The sequence below is a fragment of the Pezoporus flaviventris genome, unplaced genomic scaffold (genome assembly GCF_033815535.1).
Source record: "Pezoporus flaviventris isolate CSIRO_AGI_PZ_B2104156 unplaced genomic scaffold, CSIRO_AGI_Pfla_v1 ptg000078l, whole genome shotgun sequence".
Taxonomy (NCBI): Eukaryota; Metazoa; Chordata; class Aves; order Psittaciformes; family Psittacidae; genus Pezoporus; species Pezoporus flaviventris.
Window position 1 is genome coordinate 17766497 of NW_026892626.1, and position 25690 is coordinate 17792186.

Here is a 25690-nt window from a genome sequence, read left to right on the forward strand (position 1 = left end):
GTGGCATGTTCCTTACAGCTGCGGAGGAGAAAATGACCTCAAAACATACTCTGTGCCATTTCCTGGTGGGAAGGCAGAGACAGTATTTATAGAATTCCTCTGCCTTCTGCATCGTGGTTAATAGAAATGAGTGTGTTGCATTTTAACACAGATGAGGCCATGTGAATAAATGCCTTCCTGAGGCATGAATGTACTTCTGTAACTCTGGACTCATATGTGTACTTCACCCTGGGTGATTTCTAACACTGTTTTCCCCCTTCCTTATTTTCCTCTAGTTGTAGCCTTCTTGGTGGCCTATCATCAAAACAAGCAGCTAATAGGAGAGAAGGGGATGCTCCCATGTAAGCTCTACCTGCAGAATGTCAAGAAGTATTTCAAGGGGAAGATAGACCTGGATGCACTGAACTATGCACCAACAGTCATCTGGTTTCTGGATTGGTCAGACATGGACAGCACCTTGGACTATCTCTCCCTGTTCGGCCTGGCAACTTCAGCCTTTGTATTGATAACTGGATGTGCAAACATGGTCCTCATGTCTATCCTGTGGGTTCTCTACCTCTCCTTGGTCAATGTTGGACAAATCTGGTAAGCTGACAATCTCTCTGTGTTGTTTTTCTCAGTGATCTCTTTCTGTTCATTGTACACATTGCCTTGCTATTGCCATTTGAGGTTGGTAATCTTTTAAGGAGAAATGTGGGAATGTGAGATAAGGAAAGCATGTGGCAGAAATGAGTTGTAGGCATGCCTCTGCTCTCTCATGCAGGATACAGGCCCTGATTCTGTTCTCCTCTGAGAAGCAGATTGGCTGCATAATGTGTTACATGTTGTCCCTGCTGGGGAGTACTTTTCCCTCATGGCTGTTGCAAGGGAATTCTCCTAATAATTCCTTTTGAGATGGCTTGTCAATTCTCAGTTCTGTCCAGAAGAGAGGTGGAACACTCAAGATAAGTACATAAGCCTGCAGGGAAAAAGTAAAGGAGAAATAGTGACTGTCTGCATAGCACCTTGCTGCAGGGAAGGGCAGTGGTGCAAAAGAAAAGGCTTTAGTTGGTTGTCACGCTTGTAAAGGGCACAAATACATTGGTTAAAAGAGGATGGGCCTGTAGAACCCCCTAATTTCATTAGTTCATCTCTTCAGGTACCTCTCTGCCTGTAGCAGAGGTGAGGTGGTAACTTTGGGAGGTTAAAAGGTTGTGCCATGAAGAGGTGCCCAAGCTGTGGGCATGACACAGCTGTGTTACTGGCATGGTTTCTCTCCCATCTTCTGGCTCTAGGACACATGACAGGAGACCTTCCCTGTCATGGATGGGCCATTGCATGGGCTCAGTGAACGTTAACATTGAGGCTTTGCACGTGCTTGTGCAGCCCTGAGCCTTGTCCTGTCTCGTTCATTCCTATCCTACTCCAAATGGTATGTAAGTGGGTGAAGGATAACAGTTTTCTGAAAAGCTCTATTCTCTGAGTTCTTAACTCAGCATGAACTTAAGACTGTGAGAGAAAGCCACAAAGCTTGAAAAATAACTTGGTGGATAGTTTTCTGTTGCCCATTTCCAAGTTATTCCAAACTTGTCTATTTTTGTAGATGTTTTATGTTACAGGGCAGGAATTCAAGTATCATCCTGCTCTGGTTTCCAGAGATACAGGAGCCTGTGTCATTGTAGCAGCAAAATCTGGATGTGTCCCTCTTTCCTCTTTGTAAGTGGGGGGGGAAACCCATAACAATCCCCACTTGAGGCTGCAAAGGTTTTGTAGCTGAGAGCTGGACCTGCAGCGACTCCTGAGGCTGAAGGCTTGATGTGGCTTGCTCCTGAAGTAGCTGGCTAGCTAAGCCATCAGCATGACAGTCTTGCCTTGTTAGTGCCCACAAGGCACTCTGTTGTGCTCAGTGTGCCAGTGCTGAAGCTGCAGTGGTGCTATAATGTCATTACAGTTTTGATTTTAAAAAATCAAAGCTGGCTGGAATATGTTCTCTGTGTGTCATTGGGCAGTCATGTTCTGTGCTGGTTCTTCTGCTTTCAGTTGTTTTCCCTGGTACAGGCAGACTGAAGGCAAGAGGTGTAATGGTGCCCTTCAGAACTCTTGGGGTATTGCCAAAGGAAATCCACTCGTGCCCATTGAACTCAAAGTGGCTGTTTTCTCATGTTTCCAGTCCTTTAGGGAGAGGCAAAGAGCAGGGGATGGAAAAGGGAGTCCTTTTCCTCTACCACACCAAAGCAGCACCAGTGTCCAGCAGACCATGTCCAAATGCCTCTTCCTGAGCAGGGTTAGGAGCTTGTGGCCAAGTGTTGGGTCTCTTTGCAGCTCTGAAGACAATGATCTGGCCAGCAGGAATGCAAGTGGAGCCCAGAGTTTGCCTTCTGTGGATGCTATGGTTGAAAGGAACTGACTCTTGATGTGGAGATAAGGCTGTGTTTTTTTTGCTTCCTTTGCTGCTTCATATTTGGAGTTTAAAATTTACCCTGGTACAGGCAGGTTACTCTTGGTGTGGAACAACAACTTAAGGGAATGGGTCAAGTTCTTCTGGGGAAGGGTAAGAGAAAAGAGGAGGGGATAGGAGGCATTGCCTCAACTTCATCTCTTCATAATTGTGGCATCAGATATATTCAACAGGAAATTAAGTTCTTGTAAAGGGGTGGGGGAGAAGAATCAAAGCAACCCAGCAGAACAGTTCATTCAGCTGCGGTTACATTTTTCATTAGATCCTCTGAAATGGGTCACTGGGTGGTCAAAACCATATTATTATTGTGCATGCAGTGTGACTTTCACTTCCCTGGGTGCTCACAGGGCAGGTAAACATGGGGAAAGAGCAAAGGGGGAATTAACTGGTTTCTCGCCATCCTTCAGGGAACTGTGGTGCTGCACGGGATGAGCTGAGATCTGAGTTCTGCTGCTGATCATGGGTGGGTGGCAGCATTGGCCTTAAAGCTAAAGCTGTCTTTAAAGCTCCCTTTTCACACCGGTTGTAGGTGGGTTTAGGTGATCCATTAATGTTGTCTTACAAATTTGGGCAGATTGAGAGGTTTTGATGAGTCCCAATTCTTCTCCAAAGCACCTGCTGAAGACTGCAGATCTTGTGAAGGAGCAAAGGACAATGTTGTCAGGCATCCCTTATCAGGGTTATGAGGTAACTCGGCAGAAAGGCTTCCGAAATGAGGAAGAAATTCCTCCTGTGGACACACTGGTTTGGAGTTATCGTATGGTCTGTCTTAAAATGTTCCTCTTCAGCTTGGCAGGCGCAGGATTCCCGCAAACCGGCGCTTCTGGGCCAGGCATGGACCCGTGGTCTGACCCAATCCAGCTAAATCCTTTGCAGTAGATGCCCAGGAAGCCAGCTGAAGGAAGATACGGAGTGATAAGGAGGAATAGAGCTCTCTTCTTGAGGCCAGTGAGGAACAATTTCTTCCTTTTATCGCCTTTTCTTCTTCTATTTTAATTTTAAATGCTTCTATTTGTTTTGGGCTGGAGTCTCCAGATACCGGGTGCTGCTGAAGGAGTCTTTCAACTGCTGTCCAGCTGGCTTGGGCTCAGGCTCAGAGGAAGCTTTAGAAGAGCAAACTGTCCCCTTTGAAGGGCAGGACACGTTGTCTGCCTGCCCCGCCACTGCCGGCCTCCATGTGGGAGCTGGGGAATACGCTGTGTGCCTGGGGACAGCTGAGCCTGCTGGGACAGCGCGGCACGGGACCGGCTGAAGGGCTTTGAGGGTGTTAGAACCCTCAGGAAAGCTGCTCCTGGAACAGGATGTGAGCTGTTTGTAATGGATTTTGTGGGATAAGCATTACTTTGGCAACCTGAAATCCTGAGACCTGAGGCCAGGATGGTGTCCTGAATTCTGGGCTTTGCCAGTTTACTGTTGGCTCTGCCAAAGTGCAGGTGAACTCTTTGATACAAGGTGCACTTTGGTGGTCCTCCAAACTAGGCCAGTTCAGGGAACAGTATTAACTTTGATACCTGTAAAGTGTGGGGCTGAGATTGCCTTTGCTGAATTTGGAAGTGGAATGCACCAGGAAGCTTTTGCAATTCTGGGTACTCTGTTCCCAAAATAGCTGTGATATTTGGGGTGTGCTCAGACTAAACCTCTGGGTCATGGGGCACGTGTATGATAGTGCTACACTTGCCTCAGAAGCTCAGTGTGTCTTAAAATACTGGATGTTTTTTTTTCCTCTTTTCCTTTTGCAGTAGAAGACAGTCAAGACTAAAAATCTATTGGTGCAAAAGCATATTTAATGTCTGACCCATAGGCTGGGTGAAGTCAGCAACCTTTGTGTTCATTTTAGACTTGATTTTTTAATGCCCTTTCTTCAGTCTATGCCTGAATTCAGTAGAATAATAGTAAAAAGTGGTCCCAGTTTAACAGAGCTACTTAAGCTAAAGATGCTTAGAAGGGTTTTGTGGGAATTCCTCATGCTTCAGGGTCCATTTTGCAGACTGCAAATCCTGCTTGTCCAGGTTCAGTCACTGGAAGAACAGCACAGGTCCAATACAAATGGCTTTGCCTTTCTTGCCACTTCCTCCCTCCTGAATATTAATATAATGGATTGTGGGACATTGAACCAAGAATGGGAAAAGCTGCCCCCTTAACTATAAAAGTCCTTGTTGCAGGTGACCTCATGAAACCTCCATTTGTGGTTTTATTTTGTGCTGCTGGGGCTCATGTCTGCAGAGGTGGACCATGAGCAGTAGAGGCTCTCTGGGAAAGGTGCTCCAGCAGAGCTTAAATCACTTTTGTACCGGAATAACTAATGCCTTTCTAAAGTGAATCTGTAATTCTGGAATAGACTCACTTTTATCCCCAGTAAGGTGTCTCCAGAGAGCTATTACATTTTCTTATATAAACAAACTTTTCAGCTATTCTGCCACTTGATCTCCTGTTTCTTCTTCTGTTGTTTCCTCGCAGAGCCATCTCCCCCCAGCATTTTCAAATGTCATCTGAAAGCCCTTCCTTTCCCCTTGGTTATTGTGCAGGTTCATTTTACAAAGCTGATTGCCCACTGTTCAAGGAGTACAGTTTGTAAAGACACTTGATACAAAAGCTCAAATGGTAAGGGTTTAAATCCTATTGCCTTTTTTTTTTTTTGCCTTTCATGACTAAGATTCTGGTAGAGTTACAAGAGCTCAAGGGAATAGGTTAAACAAGCCAATAAATAAAATGTTATAGCATGAGGTGCCTACAGCATTCTTTTCAGTGTGTTCTTCCCTTGTGGAAAATGTTGCTGGAGCTACTGCTAACAGTTATTTAGGGTAAAACAAGAGTAAGCAGCGTAGCTTTTTTTTCTGCAAGGAATATGAAGTTGATCAGTGCTTCACCACTGCACAACCCCAGAGGCTGTGAGCAATAGCTGTTCTGGCTGTGCCTTTCCAATTCCACATGGCCAGGGTGGTTTCCAAAATGCACCAACACTTCTCTGAGGCTCAGAGGAGAGGATGTAATTGTCTTTCTGGCCCCAGATGCCTCATGTTTCTTCATATCTAGCTGATTGGACATAATAGCTTTTAACTTTAAGACTTAGTGAAGGGACAAATATACTGCGGGTCATGAAAGCATGTCTCCAAGGCATGTAATTTAATTGCAATTAAATTACAGCCCTCAGAAGTTCATTTACAAGTGAGAAAGAAGAGAGACTTGTATGTCATGGAGGTTTTGTGGTTTAGATATCTCATTAAAAAGCACTTGACCTATGTAGGACTTTAATCAGTCTTCTGTGTGCTAGAGGATGAACTGGTGACTGGTTCAGGCTGAGCTCCATCAAATGCTGGGGGGGCTGATGAGATGCTCAGGCTGCGTTTTCACTCTCCAGGAGAGCATTAGTAGCCATTAGATGGACCTCTTGCCCACTTCCTTTCCTCTTACATTCTACAGCTTTGGGCTTTCAGTCTAAAGCATCTGGGGTTTTGTCTTGTGTCATCCTACCCAGTAAAGGTTAGAAACAGATCTCTTCTGAGCTCCTTATTCCAGCGTGTAAAACAGCCAGTGTGTGCAACATGGGTTGGATTTAGCAACGCATCATTCCTGCTTTTAAGTGTGCTGGTTTGTGACCCGTTTATGAGAAAGGCACAGCACTTATGGAGATACTCATTTTATGACTAGAGGAGTCTTAGCCTGACATGCAAGCGGAGATGGAAGCCTCAGCCTTTGAGCTTCCAGCAGACCTGAGCCAGATCAAGGGTGAATGAACATAACCACATGGGTGCATTTGAGCTAATGCAGGTTTTGTTAAGAGGCATGGGTAATTCAGTAAGACTTTTTCTGCCCCTGAGTAAGCAAATATGGAAAGATCAGGAGCTGTGCAAGCAGGGAATAGGAACTTGTGTGCCCTGGGTTTCATCAGTATGCTTTCTTCACTTGGGAAGTTCTCCAAGACTTCACTGTATGGGCAGGAATGGATCTGTCAGGTTGTGTTTAACTGTGTGACCTTGGCCAGGTCTTTCCATCAGCCTATATCCTGCTCTGGTTGCCTGTCTGTAACACAAGCTTGTACTGAGGGACTGTAGGACTTAATTGTTATCAGCTTTACAGATAGGAAGGTTGGAAATGCATGCAGGAATTAATGTGCCTGCATCCTGTATACAATTTTGTGTTTTTAAAAAAACAAGTTATCTATGGTTTTAGATGAATCCCATTAGCAAATATCATCTTGATGGATATGCTGAACCGGAGCTGGCTGAAGTTTGCCAGGGGCTTTGCAAAGAACCCTTTTTTGCAACCTGGCTTTATTTTTGTAGCTCTCCAAAATATCCCAATGACAACAACAACAAGAAAACTTAGGATATGTTATTCCTGTATCTGGCCTTGGCGATAAACATCAGGAATTTCTTTGTTACTGTGGATCGCAGCCTCCCATCCCTTTTCCTCCAAACTCCCCTCCCTCTTTGCCCAGAAAGAAAAGATTATCTCTTGAAACGTAAACCTGAAGTTGAAGGATCTCAGGGGGTCATCCTTCCTGTCGAGGAAGCTGCTTCTTGGCACTTCCTACTCACACAGAAGAGAGGGAGCGGATCAGTTTCAAAGAATGCTGTGAGCAGTTGATATGACATATTAATGAAAACAAAGATTAATACCATGTGACACTGTTGCCTTGCAGTACAACTGGGAACTAATGAGGCTAATGAGAACCATATTTTTGTTTGAGAGATTAAAATTTAATCATGGCTGATGTCAGAAAGGAATCATTTAGTGTTTCCCCTCTCCGCCCTAGGCTGGCGTTGGGTTTGGATGCAGCCCTTGAGAGGGGCCAGCCCTTTGCCATCCACTCGCCTGGTGTTCAGCATGGCCAGGCAGGAGGAGGGTGATGCTGTGGCTGGTTCCTTCATCCCCAAGACCTGTGTGCTCTGCAGAGGTTTCTTGTCTTGTTCAAGGCAATTAAGTGCAGGTGGCAATGGCTTGTATGCTGTTAAGTTAGGCTGGGTTTTGGTTTCTTGTCTTGATTGAGGCAGTTAAATGCAGGTGGCAGTGGGTTGTATGCTGTTAATTTAGGCTGGCCTTTTTGAAGGGGCAAAGAACACAGTTGCCATAGGATGTCCAAGGAGGCTCGAGTGTGCTCCTGCCCACTTGTACTCCAAAAGCTGTGCATTATTCTGTGGGATGGAATGGACCGAAAGGCAGGTGGAGATGGACCTGATGAAGAAGCCAGGTCCAGCTATGTTATAAATGTGAGATAATCTGCAAGAGCTGTTGGTAGAAGAGCTGCTGAAAGCTTTTAAGGGCTGTTAAGGGATGCTTTGGTGGGGTTTTGGGCTGCTCCAGGGCTGGTGGTTTCTTGCTTCTGTGAATACATTCCTGGAGAAGAACTGACCCATGGCAAGTCTTAACTTGCCATTGCAACACGATATGAAAAACAAGAGGCTTTGGTAGAATGGTGGGTAGGGGCTTCCTGAGCAGCTGCAGCACTGCTGCTGGGGCTGTTGTGTTTGTAGCAAGTAGTGCCACTAGGGTGAATGCCATCTGACTAATGTGAATACTTGGAGGAATTTATATAGGTTTAAAAAGAGGGAAACTAGAGAGGAATTTGAGTATTTTACCTTGATTGTTTGCACAGTGTTTTGACTTGTGATTACCGTAGTGGCTTCACTTAATAATAGCAGCTTTGGAGGATCTTTTTTCTATTTAAGTCTGCTTTAAGATAGCCAGAGGTCTGTAAAAGTTAATTCACCATATGTAGAAGAGATCATCTTTGTCTCTACAGCACAAAACAGCATTGTGCTGGGCATCCCCTAAGGCGTGTGCAGGTTATGTCCATACCATGGTGGGTGTTCGTGTGCTGCCTGATGCTCCCGTGAGCATCCCATTGCTGACCAGCACTTCTCCCCCCCCTCCCCCCCCCCCAGTGCCTGTTTAATCTGTTCAGTGTGTGCTGTGGAATTGCCCTGCAAGTCTTGGTTCACATCCTTTGATGATGTTAATCCCAACAATCCCTGTTACCTGTGTCCAGTACTAGGACAGCACAGAAGAGCAGCGGTGTGCATCTGCTGCTTGGCTTTGCAGAGAGCCTGACAAAATGACTTAACATCATAGTGTGTGATGCTTTGGTAGCTTGGCAAATGTCAGTGAAAGGCACACAGTGATATTCTTTCACCTGCTTCCCTGTTCCTAACTTGACATCATGAGAAGACCACGTTCAAACACATCAGTGGCAATAGGAGTGGCACATGGGGAGCTGTGTGTATTCTGTGGACAGTTAACACAGCACTCTTTCCTTTGCACAGGCTGTCTCTAGCTTCCAATCACTCCTGCAAATCATAGCTGATGAGAAAAATGAGAGCAAAGCAGTGATCAGAAGGCTATGTGGTTCGTGGCGTGGCTGTGCAGTGTGTGATGCACCACAGGCCTTTGCCGGAGACTAAAACAAACATGTTTTAATTGCTTATTATCTGGCACATCTCATTGCCAACTGTAGCCAGTATACAGACTTGCGTATTGATTCCACAGCTGAAAGATTTAGGAAAAGAATGAATAATAGGGTTTTTTCATGATTTCTTTTGAATTGTAACTTGCCAAATAGCTTCACGTACCCACTCTGCTCCAACCCTGGATGTTGTTGAACTCCTCTAACTTCTCAAACAGCTGTGGTTGGAAAGAATGTTCATAGAGCGATGGGTACAGCTGAAAAGCAATCAGGGGTTAGGGAAGAGTCCAGGCATGGTGGGATCTGTGTTTACTGATTTCCCTAAGAGTCTTAATCCAGATGTTTTTTCCTGGAGAAGGGGAGGCAAGTGACTGCAGAACAAGCAGGCTGTCTTGGGAAAGTAGGTGGAAGTTTGCATTGGAATGACTTCTGTCTTTATGAACTTCATGGAGAGGAAATGGCCATGCTTCCATCAAACTCCAAAGCCTTGCTGCAGGCCTCTTCCTTTAATGGGGAGTTGTGCTCAGGCTGCAGAAGGGTAGGCAGTGGGGAGGCAACCTTTGGAAAGAGGTTCATTAATGCAATTAAATGATTGTTCTTTTCTTAATCAAGGAATGGAATTGCAGAAATGCAGTTTTCCTGGGATTTTACCTGCCAGCAGCAGAAATCCAAAACCTTTCTGCTGCTGGTGCTGAAAAAGCAGGATGGCAAAACTCACCTTGTGCATGGATGCACATTGAAATGCTGCCGTGGGACTGACCCCTTTATTTTCCATGAGGGTCTGTTGCTACTTGCCATCATGCACGTGGATTTCCAGTTTGATTCTGCCTAGGGAAAGGCAGTGATTTTGGCAGCCTGGTGTGGTTGTAGCAGGGTGGAGAAGCTGTGGTGCTGCTGCAGTCAGCTTCCTGCTGCCTGCTCTCATTTTCACCTTGCCTGCCTTGGACTCACCGTCCAGCTGAAGGAACAGCACAGTGCAGGGTTCTCAGGGCTGCCATTTCAGCATCTGGGTTTGGCACAGGAAGGATTTCACCAAAGCAAACTTTGAGTCTGGATAATTCTGCAGTCACGTAAGCCAGGGCTTATAATCATTTCTAGCTTTGGAAATGAGCACGGGTAGAACAGTTGGCGAGTGCTGGGGCTTAATTGGGTAATTCACATTTGGTCTCTTATCCCATCCTGATTCCCTGCCTTGCAGGGGTAAAGTAAAGCAGTGCTTGGATGGTTTGCTGCCACTTGTGCAGCCGCAGGATGGGGCATGGTTGTGAGCACCCAGTGCTGCTCCAGGAGGGTGGCTGTCTCACCCCATCCCATATGGGTTCAAACTTAAACAGGGGAAGTTTAGATTGGATATAAGGAAGAAATTCTTTACTGTGAAGGTGGTGAAGCACTGGAATGGGTTGCCCAGGGAAGTTGTGAATGCTCCATCCCTGGCAGTGTTCAAGGCCAGGTTGGACAGAGCCTTGGGTGACATGGTCTAGTGGGATGTGTCCCTGCCCATAGCAGGGGATTGGAACTGGATGATCTTAAGGTACCTTCCAACCCTAACTAGTCTATGATTCTGTCCCATTCCTGCTCTCCTGGTTGGCTCCAGCTCTGCTCAGGCACCTTTCCCTGCACCACGTGCAAACCGAGGAGCAAACCTCATCCTCGAGCACTCTCTTTTTTTAATGTTATCCCTGTGCCTTCCATTTAAATGTGGATGTTGTAATTACAGAGCGCTGAATCCCAGTTTTTAGAGATCTGTGACCACAATAAAGTGAATCCAGAAACCAGACGAGTGGTTTCATTTACTCCCATTCTAGCTTATTTCCTCCCCCCGCGACCGCTGTGCAATGCTAAAGGCTTGGCAGCAACTGAAACCAGCTGTCAGAAATGTTTCTTCCCCCCACACTTTTAAGTTAATGATGTTCTGAAATTAATGGTGCACTCGACTAATTCTGTCATCTCATTCTGACGGACTCCCAGTCTCTTGGAAGTGATGTTTGCCAACTGGCTTCTCTCTTTGAGGCGCTGTGCTTAGGAAGTGGATCCCAGGTGCCAGGTACTGTACGTATATATACACACACAAGGAAAACATGGGGTTTTTCTTGTCCTAAGTGTTCACAGCTTTAATTTGGTTGGTATATTGTGGTTCACCAAACAAGCTTTCAGGCACGTAAACCAGTAACTTTTAGGAGCATCACATGCAGTGCAGCAGTGGATGAGGTTTTGCATGTCTTGGAGCTGGAGAAATCGTGTCTGGTTGTCACATTGGGCTGGAAGTGGGTCTGGCTCCACGCTGGGCAGAGAAGAGGGAAGAAAGTGGCCTGTTGTGGTGAAAAGCTGAAGGAGCTGAGTTTGGTTAGTTGAGAGAAAGGAAAACTCAAGGCCAGGTTGGACGGGGCTTGGAGCAAGCTGCTCTAGTGGAAGGCATCCCTGCCTGTGGCAGGGAGTTGGAACTGGATGAGCTTCAAGGTCCCTTCCAGTCCAAACTATTCCATGAAAACTGGGAAAGGAGACAAAGATCTTGAAGTGTGTGAAAGCAGCAGAGAGGATGGGAATAAACTGTTCTCCATGTTCACTGTCTGCACGTGGATGGGACAAGCTGTGTTGGCTTATGTGGTGGAAAGGAAGATACAGGTTAGACGTGAGGAAAAGCCTTCTAAATGTGCATATGGAGGAACCAACATTGGGCTGAATGCCTGGAGGGGGAGGTGGAGTTTCCATCGCTGTTTTGACAGGCATCTGTCAGAGGTGATCCTCACAGAGTCAGTCCTGTCTTGGGGCACATGGATTTTCCATGTTTTCTATAATTCCATGGATTAGCCCATTTTTCTTCTCCCTTAATCCAGTGCCTGGATTTATGGCAGGCAGCTCATCCCGATTTCCCTGTTACTGAAATGTTGGTGCTATCCAAATACCTTTTCCCCCATCCCACGTTATGCAGCTTAGAGAATAAGATTCTGTTACTGAAATGTTGGTGCTACCCAAATACCTTTTCCCCCATCCCACGTTATGCAGCCTAGAGAATAAGATTCATAATGGAGTTAAAAGTTGACATCTGGGCTCACTTTCCATAGAGGATGTTCTCCATGGAGAACAGTGAGAGAAGCTGTTAACACCAGCTGCAGATTAGGGATGCAGCAGGGAATTATCCTGCCTGTGGAAATCAATTTGGTTGGAAGGAGGGTCCATTCCAACCCAAGCTGTTCTGTTATTCTATGATCTTGCAGCATTGGGCACTGCTGGGATGTGAACCATGGGTAAAACTGGTTTTTGGGTTATAAATACAGATGTATTTTCTTAGTAAGCATCAAGAGATGTAAAGGTAAGAGTGCCTCTCTATGTTCTAATACTATTTCTGATAGATTTTATATAGGGTTTTGTCCTGTTTTACAGCCTTACAAGAGGAATCCCTGTCCCAGACAACACTTGTGTTGAATTATGTGTGCAGCTATGGGGAAGGAATGTAAATTCATTGGGCAAGTCTGGCTGATCTGCCCTAAGCAAATAGAAACCATCATCCTGCATGCTTTGCAGGCAGAAAAACCATGAAGTTACAGAGAAAAGGGGGTGGTTTTGGTTGGGTTGGGAGCTCCCTGTTTGCACAGTGGTGGCCTGGGAAGCTCTTGCAGAGCCATGTCTTCAGACCTGCGTTGTCTTCTCCCTGCTGCCTCCACCACGGGCACTGGTGAAGCAGTGTGTTTTCATCGGGAGTGATGGAGTTTAATGTAGTTTGAGCTATGTTTTCCTATCAGTTTTTGCTTTCCAGGAATAGACTTGAGCTAGAATTAATCAGCATGACAATGTGGTGAAAACAATTTAACCCAAGTACCTAATGGTGTTTATGATTGTCAGCTGATGCGTGGTCTTTTGAAGTGTGACATGAAGTTTGCCTCCAGTGCCAATCCACGGCTAATGACATTGTTCCTCTGACCAGGAAACAGAAGTGACATCACCTTTTAATTCGATTTAGACAATCCAAATGGAATATACTTTGAAATTGCAACATTTCTGAGGTTGGCAATGTGCAGATCTGTTGAAATTTGCCAAAACCCTCCAAAACCTTCAAAATCAAATCCATGTTTTTACTTGTTATTGTCTGTCAGTAACATTCCAAATGCCAAAACGGGGAGTAGGAAACCCATCAGTTTTTATTAATAAACACTTCTGAGTACTCTGTATAAGCAAGGAAGAGGATGTTGAAAAGGAGTAACGGTAATTGGGTTCCAAACTACAACCTGAAGTCTGTGGGAATTGGGTACCTGCCTCTTTGTACCTATTAAATCTCCCCCCCAAAAAAGTCCCTACAAGAAGCCCTGCTGCTTTTATGTATTTGGAGCAGGCCATTTGGTTTGGTTTCCTTGGCATTTGTATCGCAGGCTTCTTCAGAGGAATAAATTCACAAGTGCTTGCCTGTCATCACACGACAAGTTATGGAGCCGGGATTGATGTAATCAGCAACAGACACACGTCAGAAAGCTCAGTGTGGTTCAGTAGAATACAATATTTGATTAATTCCTCATTTTGTGTTTGTCTCTGTGTGTGTGTGTGTGTTTTAAATGAGCCTCGGGGGGTTCTTAACTTCTGCCAAGAAAGAAGAATAATTCGTACAAGTTTATGTTTAACTGCACCACAAGTGTGGTGGAGCACAGCAAAGTTAGGTTGCCCTTAATGACAGATATCTTTATAAAGAGCTGCTTTTATTAAGCAAGTTAAAACTTATTGTGTATTTTCAAGTTACTGCTCTCTCTCCATCAGTAGCCCCACATGAAATTGTTGTTAAAGATGTAGTAAAGCATTTAGATTGATGGATTTTAGAGCTATTCAAATTCCGTGCACACCTATTTGGGGTATTTTGGGTATTTTCTATAAGAGCAGATCTTTAAAAGCCTGGGGTGTTTTTTGGTTTGGGGTTCTGGTTGTTTCGGGGTGGTTTTGGTTCATGTAATACAGTATGCTGCAGATACAAATAATAAAGGTGTGATATGGGATTGAAGCCATAAGGGGAGTAAATACAAGCTGTCTGTTGAAGAACAGCATCTTAAAACTTGTTAACCTTTGAGGTTTACATGTTACTGGAACTGGTAGTCCCGTGGTTTATAGCTATCGGTTGTAGCTAAGCTAAAGGTAATTTCAATGAAAGGCCAGTTAAAAAGGCAAGTTAAATGATGTAGTAGATTGTGGCAAAACTTCACATGAAAACACTACATTGTGTATCAGGGATCGGATCTTCCTGTGGCACTGAGGGTCAGTGGGCACCAGTACATAGCACTCCCTAGCAGATGGCGTGGTGCTAGACCTCCCTGGCTTCAACAGGGAATGAAAACCCAACGGGTAGCTCACCAGTGGGAAGTAAATTCTTGCTTCTCAGCAGCTTGGCTTCATTGGCACAGATGTATGCCTTAACGTTGTGTTTATAACAGCTTCAGTTGTTGCCTTCTGCCTGGGAAGTGCTTAACACACTCTGGAAACCATGGATGCCTAATGCTGCAGTGGAACCTGGTGAAGCTGCCCTGGCAACTAGTTCTGGCTCAGAGGAGTCTCTCAAGTCAGAGCAGCCCTTCGTGCAGCCCAGGGTCCGTTGTGATTTGGGGCTCCTCTGGGTTAGCATGTGTATTGAAAGAAGGCTTGAACTCCAGTTGCTTGGAGTGCTAAATAACAGCTTAATTTACCCAGAAACAAGGGAATTTTCTCTTCTTTCATTGCCAGGTAGCAGCAATTTCCCGTTTAGCGCTGCGAGTTGCCCATTATGTGGTTCAGGCATGTTCCCATGCTCTTGACAGATGTGTTTTGGAACAGAATGTGTGAGGTTTGAAATAAAGCTACCACGAGCTGTAGGTGCCTGCAGTTCCACAGCCAAGGCTTTAATTTATTTTTGCTTTTTCTTCATTTTGTTTTGCAGGTATTCCTTTGGTAAGTGAATAAAAGAGACCAAATCTGCACTAGTAATGTATTGAGGCATTTGTGGGTATGTAGCCTTTACATCAACTTGCTTTTTCTGTCTTTCTCTGTCAAATGTTTGGTTGCTTTCTTCCTTTCACTGGATTTCTTTCCATATGCCCTTAAGGAAAGGAAAACTGATGTGAATGCTGTAAATTGAGATTGAAGGAGACTTGGTGGAAGGGTTCTGTAAGTACAACAGCATTGTTTGGAGGGTAGCGTTAAAGATGAGTAGTTAAATAAGGCAACCAAGCAAAGCAGGGTCTGAAGGACATCCGTTGGGAAGGAACCTGTTCCAAATTTCAGTTCCCTTGCCACTGGTGATTTGTATGAACATCAAGAAGCTTTTACTCATATCATCTGCTTTTCCACTAGCGTGCGGTGCAGATATTACTCCCTTGGAGGTCTGGAAGGTTGATTCCTGCTTCGCACAGGTTGGGGTTTTTCAGCATGAAGTATTCCAACCCGTAGCTAGAATCTAACTGGAACGTTCGAAATCCTGGTAGAAGATGTTCCTCTCTGTGGAAATACTGGGAGAACTGCTGGTGATGGTCTGATTTTCTGGGAAGAAATTTGGTTATTCTGATGTCAGGCACAAGAATAAAAGTCCATTTGTGCCTGTGTATTTGGAGGCTTGCAAAAGTAGTGGCTGAGCATCCTCCCCCTTCTCCCATGGTCTAGTGGAAGGTGTCCCTGCCCAGGGCAGAGGGGTTTGAACTGGATGAGCTTTAAGGTCCTGTCCAACTCAAACCATTTAATGATTCTCCTTCATGGAATTGCATCTGTCTCCTTGTTTACCAGTCGTTGTAATCAGTTTAAGTGATTGAGCTGGTTTATTGTACATGGGATCATTGTACATGGGATTATTGTACATGGTGCTTCGCCAAGTGCAGAAGCAGAGGAGTATGGAGGCTTGTTTCCACTCATCTGTGGTTAGGTGATACTTTCACACTGGATGTGGGTGTTTTAATGAGTTGGACTTTACAGCATGAGTCCAGACTTTTGTTGGGCTAGTGAGGATGCCTGTCTTAGTTTTAACTCAAGCTGCTCCTCTTCTGTACGTGTGTTAGTCTCTCGCTGATGGTTGTAGAAAAGCTGCTTTTTTGCAAGTGGTGTTTTATCTTTCTTTGGCTTTTCTTTATGTCCTGACTGGATAGTCACCCTATGAGGATTACTGAAGTCCTTTGTACGCAGTAGGGTCTCTCCCTCCCTTGTTTTTGGCTTAAGGGCTACTTCTGAATAAGATGAATGAGATGTAAATCTCGAGTTACTTTTGTTAGAATACAGGAAAACCACAATATTTTTGTTATAATATAGCTGAAACAACAACATTGTCATCCATTGCTGTAGAAGTCCATTAAATATTGCTGAGCACTGGAAGCCTTATTCTTTGGTAGCGTCTACTTCAAAGCAAGAGCTTTAAAGAAAGAATTATTCCTGGAGAGATCTTTGTAAATGCTGACTGTTTCCTATTCCCCTCCAGGAAGTGTGCTCTTTTTGATGCATCTTAACATGGATTTTGGTAGCCTCTATTAAAACTGCAGGCTGTCCCTATGAATTTTAAAGAACTCCAGAGTCTGGAAATAACAACAAGCTGTTAGGGTAAATGGGATCAGCCGGAATTGCCACAGGTTTTGCTCTGTGCTCTTACTCCTGTCAGGTATCAGTTATTAAAACCACTCCTCACTTCAGGGAATGAGCTGTGAAGCAGCCGTGCAAGAGCTTTCACAGTGCAAAGCACAGGCCAAGGTGGGCTGTTATCTCTGAAGGGTGAAGAGGTGCTCGGCTGTACAGATGGGGTTAGAGCTGTGCTGAAATTAGCTGAGCTCTGATAAATTCTGGGCTTTATTTATTGTTATTTGGTGGAAATTTGGCTTTAGATGTGGTGTGGTTCGTTCCAGCAAGTGTGTGATGGGTTTATATGAGTCTCTCCATGTGAATAGACACGGCTCAGGCAAGTGGCATTCCCTGATGGCAGATCTGATGGCTCCTTCTCCTCCCTGCTTTTGGCAGGGCAGTGCTCCTGTTATTGAGTGTGGTCTGTGCTCTGGAGGGACTGCTTATTGGCCAGAGTGATTTGCTTTTTCCTAGCTGAGCTGTGGCTGTGGGGGATGGATGGATGGACGGATGTTCTGCCTCTCCACTGGAGCACACCTTCAGGGCCAGCAGCCAGGCTGCTCCCAGAGAGGTGAACTTTTGTGACAACTTCATCCCAAGTCTAAATCTCCCCCCTGGCCCTCTTTGTTGGATCCTCTGTCTAGGTGCCTTGGTGACCTGTGTGTGCCACCCTGAGCCAGGTGGCCTTGGTCCTGGATCATCTCTGGCAATGGCAGGTCTCCCTCTCTCTGAAGGTTGCAGCTGTGGTGCTGGGTCTAGAAGGAACTTGGCAAGGTTAACTTGGTGTTTTGTCTTTCTTTCAAATGAAGGATGTTTTCCTCCAGGCTCAGAATGAGACCAGAGCTGTTGCAGCAGATTTGTGGTGTTGACAGCCTGGCTTGTTTCTGACCCTTTCTGAGCAAGGATGCGCTCTCCTAGAGCAGAAGTTGCTGGTGATGCTTCTGTCTGAGATACCCTAGTGGAAGCCTGATTTAATGGTGATTTATTATCTCTGTTCTAGCAGAGGCTTTGAGAAGATGATGCTCTTTTATAGGCTTGCTTTTCTTCTTTCTTCTGTTCTTCCTTGTTATTGTGTTAAGTAGCCCCAGATACTCAGAAGACGGTTTGCTGGCCCTGAGTCTGTCCTGAGAAACTGGTCAAATGAGATAGCAGCAGGGAGCTAAGCAGAGCTGCAGAGAAGCTGCAATGAGCATGTGAGTTGTAACGGACAGTCCCATCCCTCCGGAGAGGAAAATTCCAGGTGTGAGGTGGGAAAATGACGTAACCTCCCTGGGAGATCCCGACTCCACGTCGTCACCTCCGTGGCCGTCGGATGCCTCTCGGAGCAGCAATTTGGGTTCCCAGCAGAAAAGACAGAAATGCATCTGTTTACTTTTTGGCTATCTATGGGTTCATTAACCAGGCTTGAGGATGGGAGAAGCAGCTGATCTGATTTGACTCTTGATGCACAAATGTGTCCTGTTTGGAGCCAAAGCAAGTGTTTCCTTGGGGATGGTTCCAGCATGCCTTGCTCCTGCACGCGTTGCAGGCCAACTCCATGGCTAGAATTGAAGCCTATTTTAAAAGGAAAAGCTTTTTTTTCCTCCCCCTTATAGTCAGTTTTCTTCTTGATTTTGGTATGGAGAGAAGGCAATCACTGAGGGTTGAATTTAACTTGTTTCTTTCCTGTTATCTGTAAACAGGGGATAAGCAAATAATTTAGTTCCTATCCTGCCTGCCCCCAGATTTTATATTGCATCTATTATCTTAGAATTTAAGCTGAAGTGTGTTTTGATTAGAAGTAGAATAAAAAGTTGAGAGCCGAGTGTGTGTAATTCTCCGTCACTTGTTAAACCCTCACTCTTTACTTCAATGCAAATTGTTCCAAGGAGGCTTTTCTTTTAAAAGGTCTTCAGGGATCTTGAATTTTAGATGTGCATTGACATCAAATGCAGTGTTAGAGTGCACAGCTGGGGTTCTTGCGTTTGCTGTGCGAGATTGAGATGTCTCTGCTCTGTGAGTGAAGGTTTCCAAGGAAGGGGGGAAGTTTGCACAAGTCACACTATGCTGGTGAGCAGCGTGGCTGTCACAGGAGGAAACAAGGGTAAGTTGAAATGACTGAGGTCAGACTTCGCTGTGAACTGAGGTGCCTAGGCTCACACATTGATTCCTATAGACCATCCGCACTGGTGGTGGAGCTCAGGTCGCCCAAGTACAAGAGGATTCAGTGGCAGAGCTTTGCTTTACACACGGCAGCACCCAAGTGTCACACAAGCACCCGGTGGCCCTTGTCACTACAGGAGCTTGCTGTGCAGGTGACATGTGGGGAGATCCTGGCAGCAGGACACAGAGCATGGGCTGGTCTTATTGCTGGAGCACTTGGTTCTGCTCACGGCAGGAGATGATGGAGCCGTAGCACGAGTGACCCAGCGAGCCCTTGGGAATCCCTGCAGGGTTGAACACCCAGATGGCCAAAGGCTGCTCTTTCTTCATCCTCCTCCCATGCTGAGATGGGAGGGACGGGGCTGCTGCTGCCCGACTGTTCCTGTTCCTGGCTGATACCGTGATCTGCTGCTCCTATTTCTCGGGTAAGAGTGGGAAACTTTTCTCTCTGTCTTATTAAATCTATTTTTCAAGCTGTCACTTAACCAGGTCTAGTGACAGAGTCGGATGTTTATGTGGCCCTGGACACTTGAACTCTGGTGTTTTCAATCACAACAGCACCTTTTGCCAGCCGTTCTGAATTAAATACTCCTCGTGACCTTTTACCCTCGCCGCTCTTAAATTCATGCTTTAAAAACAGCTTAATGAGGGGTTTACTGGCCCAATTGGAAGTTTTTATTAAAACCTATTAGTGTGCTGGAGTAGCCTGCCTGAAGGAAACGATTAGCCCAAAGCAACTAAACTCCGAGCTGGCCCTTAGCCACACCAGGTTTTCTCTAAACTGTTTCCAGACCCACGTTAACCCTAACACTGCAGCCTGCATGGTATTCATATCCTCTGCTTTAATTTATAGCTTGTCTCATTCTCTCCCCAGCCTTTCTCCATGTTCACGAAAGCATTTTGTTTTAATGTAATTAGACCTGCGTTAAAGGGCAACATGCCTTCAGTCAGGCCTGACTGGTTTGGGAACCTCAATTAAGTGGAAGTGTTCCCCCAAAGTCCTCTGTTGGTGCTGCCTGGGGAAGGAGCTGCCCTCTGGACAAGGTATGGAGCCCCATTGGACAAAGCCACGATGCTCCTGGGGTCCTGGTTAAGCTTCCTATGAGGAGCATCCCAGCATGGACTCAGTGAGGCAGCTGCACTGGTGAAGCACACTGGGGTTTGAAATGAAGCTGTGTTTTCTGTGTTGACAGCCTGAGTTGGGGTTGTTCAGCCTGGGGAAGGGAAGGCTCTGGGGAGACTTCAGAGCAGCTCCCAGTGCTTAAAGGGGCCAACAGGAAATCCGGAGAGGGGCTTTTGGCATGCAGGAATAGGCCAAGAGGGAATGGATTCAAGCTGACACAGGAGATTTAGAGTTAGATCAGCCATTAGGAGGAAATTCTTCCCTGTGAGGGTGCTGAGGCGCTGGCACAGGGTGCCCAGAGAAGCTGTGGCTGCCCCATCCCTGGCAGTGCTCAAGGCCAGGTTGGACACAGGGGCTTGGAGCAAGCTGCTCTAGTGGAAGGTGTCCCTGCCCGTGGCAGGGGATTGGAGCTGGAGGAGCTTTGAGGTCCCTTTGAACCCAAACCAATTTGGGATTCTGTGATCTGGAGCACACAAATGTTGGAATAATGTGCAGGAGCTGGATGGAAATCCCAGCTGGTTCCTGCCACTAACCTCCAGCTGGATCTTGCTTTGTTTGCCCTCAGTCTGTGTTTTATATTCAGAACTGGGCCAGTGGTTTTTACCCATCTTAAAATAACCTTGACAGCGCTCCTGAAGCCCTGTAGCCATTATCTTTGTGATCTTGTGCTTTTGTCTCCGTGCAGCCAAGAAAAGCAGGCCAGAGCTCCGACTTGGGAAGAAAATCGCTGTCGTAAGTCCCATGCCCCAAAAAGTGCTGAGTAACTATCAACTTTGTATGTATTCCCTCCCTATCCAAGTGCCTGGCTGCTTGTCCAGGCTTTCTGTGATAGCACAAGGTTTTTGGAGAAGAGACTTCCAGTTCTTTAATATATATATATATATATGTATGTGTGTGTATATATATATATATATGTGTATATGTGTGTGTATATATATGTATATATATATTTGGTGTATATATATATGTGTATATATATATTTGGTACAGCAGCTTGTCTTTATATGTCTGCTCCTCCTGAACTGAAGGAATATAACAGTACAAAACATAAAAGCTGTATTGAAGGTTTTGCTGGGGGTGTTCTTTGTTGTCTGGCTGTGGAAACCACTGTCCATGTGTTAATGGCTCGTCCCTAAATTAACGATGCATCACACACGGAATCACTGCTGTGTGTGTTGAATGCACTTGTCACGCTTTATGGCTTTTGTTGTAACCTGTAATCAGTGAAGGCAATCTGAAGAGCGAGACATGGACTGTCACTTGGAAGAGTGAGAAGGATGCCAGATTCCCCCATAATAAGATTGCAGAGAGTGAATATCAGAACTAATAGAAATAAAACAGGGAGCTGCCAATGTACCAACTAGTTGCTGTTGAAGTGACGAAGCTTTGTGTTCTGAAGCACATTTTGAGCATCATAAAGCACAAGCCAAAGAGCAGTTGGTCCCTCTCCACACCATGCGTTCCCCGAGTGTCACCTCCTGTCTGTGTTTTCCCGAGCATATGGATGCACCAACCTTGGGAGGTACCTTTTAGAAAGAATGTTTAAGGAAAAATCTGCCATTAAAGTTATTACTGTAAAGTAGCGCCTTTGATTGCGGCAATTATGCAAATAGGTTTAAGGGATAAAATACTTCTTAACAAGGATGGCTGTAAATGGTGGTGCTGGAGCAAGCGCATCGCTTCTTCAAGCAGCATCTTGCCGTGCAAGTGACTTTGTTTGAGCTGTTTACCACGTTGCCTGGATGTTGACCTGTGTAACTGATGAGCAGCCTGCGGATGTGATTCTATTTTCACTTAATACAGGAATGCAAGTGGGTGGAATGGGAACGCTGGTCTTGCAGAAACTGGGAAACCCTTTCCCTAAGCAAATTGTTTCTCCACAGCTCTTGTGACTGACTTTTGTCCTAACCTTCATAGAAAGGAAACAAACAAATGCGTTTTGCAGGCAGAGATTTGCCTCAGGAAAAGGCCAGTTGGATTTGGTGACTTGCAGGAGCTGCTTGGTTAAGGCTCTCGCCTTGATGTGTTGGCATTAAGTTAAATGAAATTTCCTCCAGGATTAGTTTTAAAGCAGAGAAGTTGGATCCTTGTCTCCCATAATTTGCAAAAAGTGTTGACCACAATAAGAAGGCGAGAGTCTGCTGTGAGAGGTCTAGCTCAAATTCCAGAGGGATTTCCTGTTTCATAGGAGGCCACGGAGATGCTGCGAGGGCTGGAGCAGCTCTGCGCTGGAGCCAGGCTGAGAGAGCTGGGCTGGGGCAGCCTGGAGAAGAGAAGGCTCCTGAAGGGGAGACCTTAGAGCAGCTCCAGTGCCTCCAAGGAACTACACTGTGGGTCAGTGATGATTCTGTGGATAATGACGCTCTGGTTATCCCTGCAGCATTTGTCTGTTGTCAGAAATGCCCAGAGCCGGGACAGCTCAGGCACATCTGGATCTGGAGGACCCAGACCTGGAAATGAAGTGCAGGAAGCTGAATACACCTCAAAAACTGGGGACAGTGAGGTTTATTTTTTTTTCCTGATTTTTAGTAGGAAAGACAAGCTGGGGAGGATCCAGTGAAAACAACGGATGAGCTCCATGGCAGTGTTGGCTTCAACAGGCTGACACTTCTCAGCAAGGCGCTGTTTAAACTCGCTGTGCTATCGCCAGGCTTTTGATGGGAGGAGGATGAGAGATGGGCAGCGTTGTCTTCAAGGCACGCTTCCATCCAAAGTTCAGGTCTGGCATGGGAGAGCAAGTCTTATTTTTATTTTCCTCTTTTTCTGAAGTTAAATAAACCTTGATGTGCAGAATAACGCCTGCATAACAATAATAAACTGAAGGACATCCAAGGAACTGCTGGCTTTTTTATTTTCCATTAACCACACTGTCATTTCTAACGTGTATCTGATTTATCTATGGCTGGTTAACCGTTCCAGTGCCCTTTTTCTGACCTGATATATATCACATCAAAGTTTTATGGCAGTAATTTATAGAGGATGATTACAGCTCTGAATGGACAGGTTTGGAGCGGTGTTCTTCTTGAGGATGGTGAGCCTTGTTGGGTGTTCCTGTAATAGAGTTAGGAATTCAAGAGTTGAGGTCTCAGGACTTGGCATGTGTGCAGCAAAAGGAAGTTGTGTGTGGAGCTCTGAGGAAGGTTATTGGAGTATAAGCCCGTTTTAAGGACTCCAACTCATATCAGGGTATTGTTCGTCCTTCCTTTATTCTGGATTTGATCTGGAGTGTGAAAGTTTGAATAGAAGTCCAGGACTTTGGATGCTTTCCATGAGGAATGTTTGATGAGCAGAAATGCACTGCAGCTCGGGTCAGGTTAAAGGATTGAGATCTTTTCTAATCATAGGATGTAAGAAGCTCTTTGTCTGGAGGATCAGCAGCAGATCTGCCTGTACCCTCAGTGTCTGTGCAGAATCCCAACTGCTCAAAGGCAGATGTGGAGGGAGCACTAACCATTGGAAACGGCATTTTGGAAGGAGGAGGAACCAGTGTAGTATTCCTGCTCATTCGTAGCTGGTGCTATTTTTGGCCATGCATTAAAACCCAGCATTATCCATTGACTTGGATAAAGGGCTGGTTTCAGGACACGTGTCCCAGGACGTTCTCATCTGGTACTGTCTCCTTTTGCTTGCTGGGAGGAGGAATGGTGTGGGGTTTTGTTTTCCCACCTTTTAAGTGATCGTCTGCAGGGTATTTACGTGACTGCTCGATGCTGCTGAGGGCCGAAGAGGTTGATGTCTTTATGCTGGCAGGGTCCCTTTTTGAAGCCTGGGTGTTTCCTCATGAGACTCGGTTTTGAAGTTAACTGCATTTGCTGTGTTCTCTCCACAGTTAAAGCCTGGTAGAAATACTGGCGTTGGGTAATGGAGTGAGAGCCAGAGGTCGAGTTTGATCTTCCTCTAAGTGCTGGACTCCTTGATCTCCCTGGAGCAGGGCACAAGCTGTCACTCCTCACTGTCGTTGCAGAAATTGATGCTCAAGTGACGGCCCACATGAATGGAGCCGTCTGTGGATTTCTTGTTAAAGTTCCTTTGTCCTAAAATGTTGGTTCCTTGGAACGGAGATTGTGGGAATGCACTGGCTTGAATGGATTTCTGCCTCAGAAAAGTCAAGTCAGCGTTTTGAAATCACTGCAGCTCTTTTTGTGGGGCTGTTTCTACACGAGAGAAGCAGTGTGAGGTGGCTCAGAGAGGTTTAATGTATAGAAATGTAGGCATCAGCTGCGTGGCTCATGACAAGAGGTGTTTGTGCAGGTGAAAACATGGAATTCTGCAGCACCTCAAAGCTGAATGAAGGTCAGATCTGTAGGTTATTAACAACCAGAGATACTGCATTTCCCTGCCTCTCCCTGGATTTAAATGTGAGCAAATGGCCTGAGTTATAGAATCCCAGACTGGTTTGGGTTGCAAGGGGCTTTAAAGCTCATCCAGTTCCATTCCCTGCCATGGACAGGGACACCTTCCACTAGAGCAGCTTGCTCCAAGTCCCTGTGTCCAACCTGGCCTCGTGTCTTGAGTCGTGTCTCAGATGCTGCATCAGGGAGCACAGCCCTGGGAGCTGCTGGTTTTCTTACTGTCCCCAGAGCCTCTTGTTTGATGTCAGGAATTTCCTGTGGCAACTGGGAGTTGAAATATCTGTTTTTTATATGATCTGTGGGCATCTTTGCACAGAAGGCAAAGCTGATGCCTCTGCTTCCTGCAGAGCGCCGTGTGCTTCATCACTGCTGTGGTGGGATGCCCTTGTTTTCCTACATACTGTCTCGGCCCTTAAGTATTGCAGATTCATGTTATCGTGTTTGATTTTAGGGGAATGCCACCTAGCCAAATGCTTCCCCCCGCCTCCTCGCTGCATCCACCATATTCCCTTGAACACTTAAAAAATGGGATTCATTTATTTATTTTTAGTCTAGAGAAATAATTTTCTCATGGCTTTCTTTTCCGTTTGGAAGCCGGGTGAAACCGCAGTGTTAAGCCATCCTCTTCCCAGTCATTTATAGGAAGTGAGCATGAGCCAAGGTACATATTTTATGTTAGTCAAAAGAGATAAGTGTCAGGATTTCAAAGTAAATTCCACCCTCCAATTTCCAGTGCTGAAATCTCTGCTGTACCTTGGCTCCCATGCTGCGATTCAGAACAGTCGGTGCTTTTATTGCAACTCTCTTGTGATTTCATATTCTTTTGGGGGCGATGCCCAAAGAGAAGGCTCCTGAAGGTGAGACCTTAGGGCAGTTTCAGTGCCTGAAGGGGCTTCAGGAAACCTGGAGAGGGGCTTGGGACAAGGGCCTGTAGGGACAGGCCAAGGGGAATGGCTTTAACCTGCCAGAGGGGAGACTGAGATGAGCTCTTAGGCAGAAGCTCTTCCCTGTGAGGGTGCTGAGGCGCTGGCACAGGGTGCCCAGAGAAGCTGTGGCTGCCCCATCCCTGGCAGTGCTCAAGGCCAGGTTGGACACAGGGGCTTGGAGCAAGCTGCTCCAGTGGAAGGTGTCCCTGCCTGTGGCAGGGGTTGAAGCTGGAGGAGCTTTAAGGTCCCTTCTATCTAAGCCAGTCTGTGATAATCCCTCTAGGAGAACTCGGTAATTGCAGGAAAACTGAAGGTAGGGAAGCTGCGAGGGCCCTGCCTGGGCAGGGGAGAGGAAGGTGCATGATGCTGTGCTTTATTGTCTTGGAAATCCTTGCTCAGCAGAAGGATTCATGCCTGAAGGAGGTGGTGTCTGTCCCCAGGGCCATGTACCTGTTATGGGACAGGCTGCATTATTGGTGGGGCTGGAGATGGTGCCACTTGCCTGGTGCGTGTTAACTGCATCTTCCACGTCCTGTTTCCCGTGACACCAGGTAGGGATAAGCCTTTCCCCATGGTGCTTCCAGGCCTTTATGTAAGGCTGCTACGTAAGAGCCAGAGTTTGCTGCTCGGTTAAGGCCCAGCGCCTAAAATAACAGCGTTTTAGTGGTGGGATTTTGATCTCTATCCTATGCTTTCAGGCTATTAGGTGATTAAAGCACCATTAGAAGCAGACTGAAGAGCTCCGGGTTTTAGCGGAGCAGGTAG

General features: G+C 46.0%; 1 protein-coding gene and 1 long non-coding RNA gene across 3 annotated transcripts in view; both read left to right on the forward strand.

The window, feature by feature from the left end:
• Positions 1-275: 275 nt before the first annotated feature.
• LMF1 (lipase maturation factor 1) overlaps positions 276-25690 on the forward strand; it is a 175298-nt gene continuing 149883 nt past the window's right edge. Inside the window, exon 1 of one of the 2 annotated variants that reach the window (XM_061473468.1) lies at positions 276-585. In XM_061473468.1, coding sequence (XP_061329452.1) covers positions 514-585 — 72 coding nt within the window. In that variant the 5' untranslated portion in view covers positions 276-513. The remainder of the gene's footprint in view (positions 586-25690) is intronic. The other variant, XM_061473467.1, reaches the window with a different exon arrangement.
• LOC133279606 (uncharacterized) lies at positions 2072-18186 on the forward strand. The gene is made up of 4 exons (XR_009746924.1): positions 2072-3124; positions 3226-3385; positions 14728-14793; positions 17465-18186. It is a non-coding gene; the product is annotated as an uncharacterized LOC133279606 (long non-coding RNA).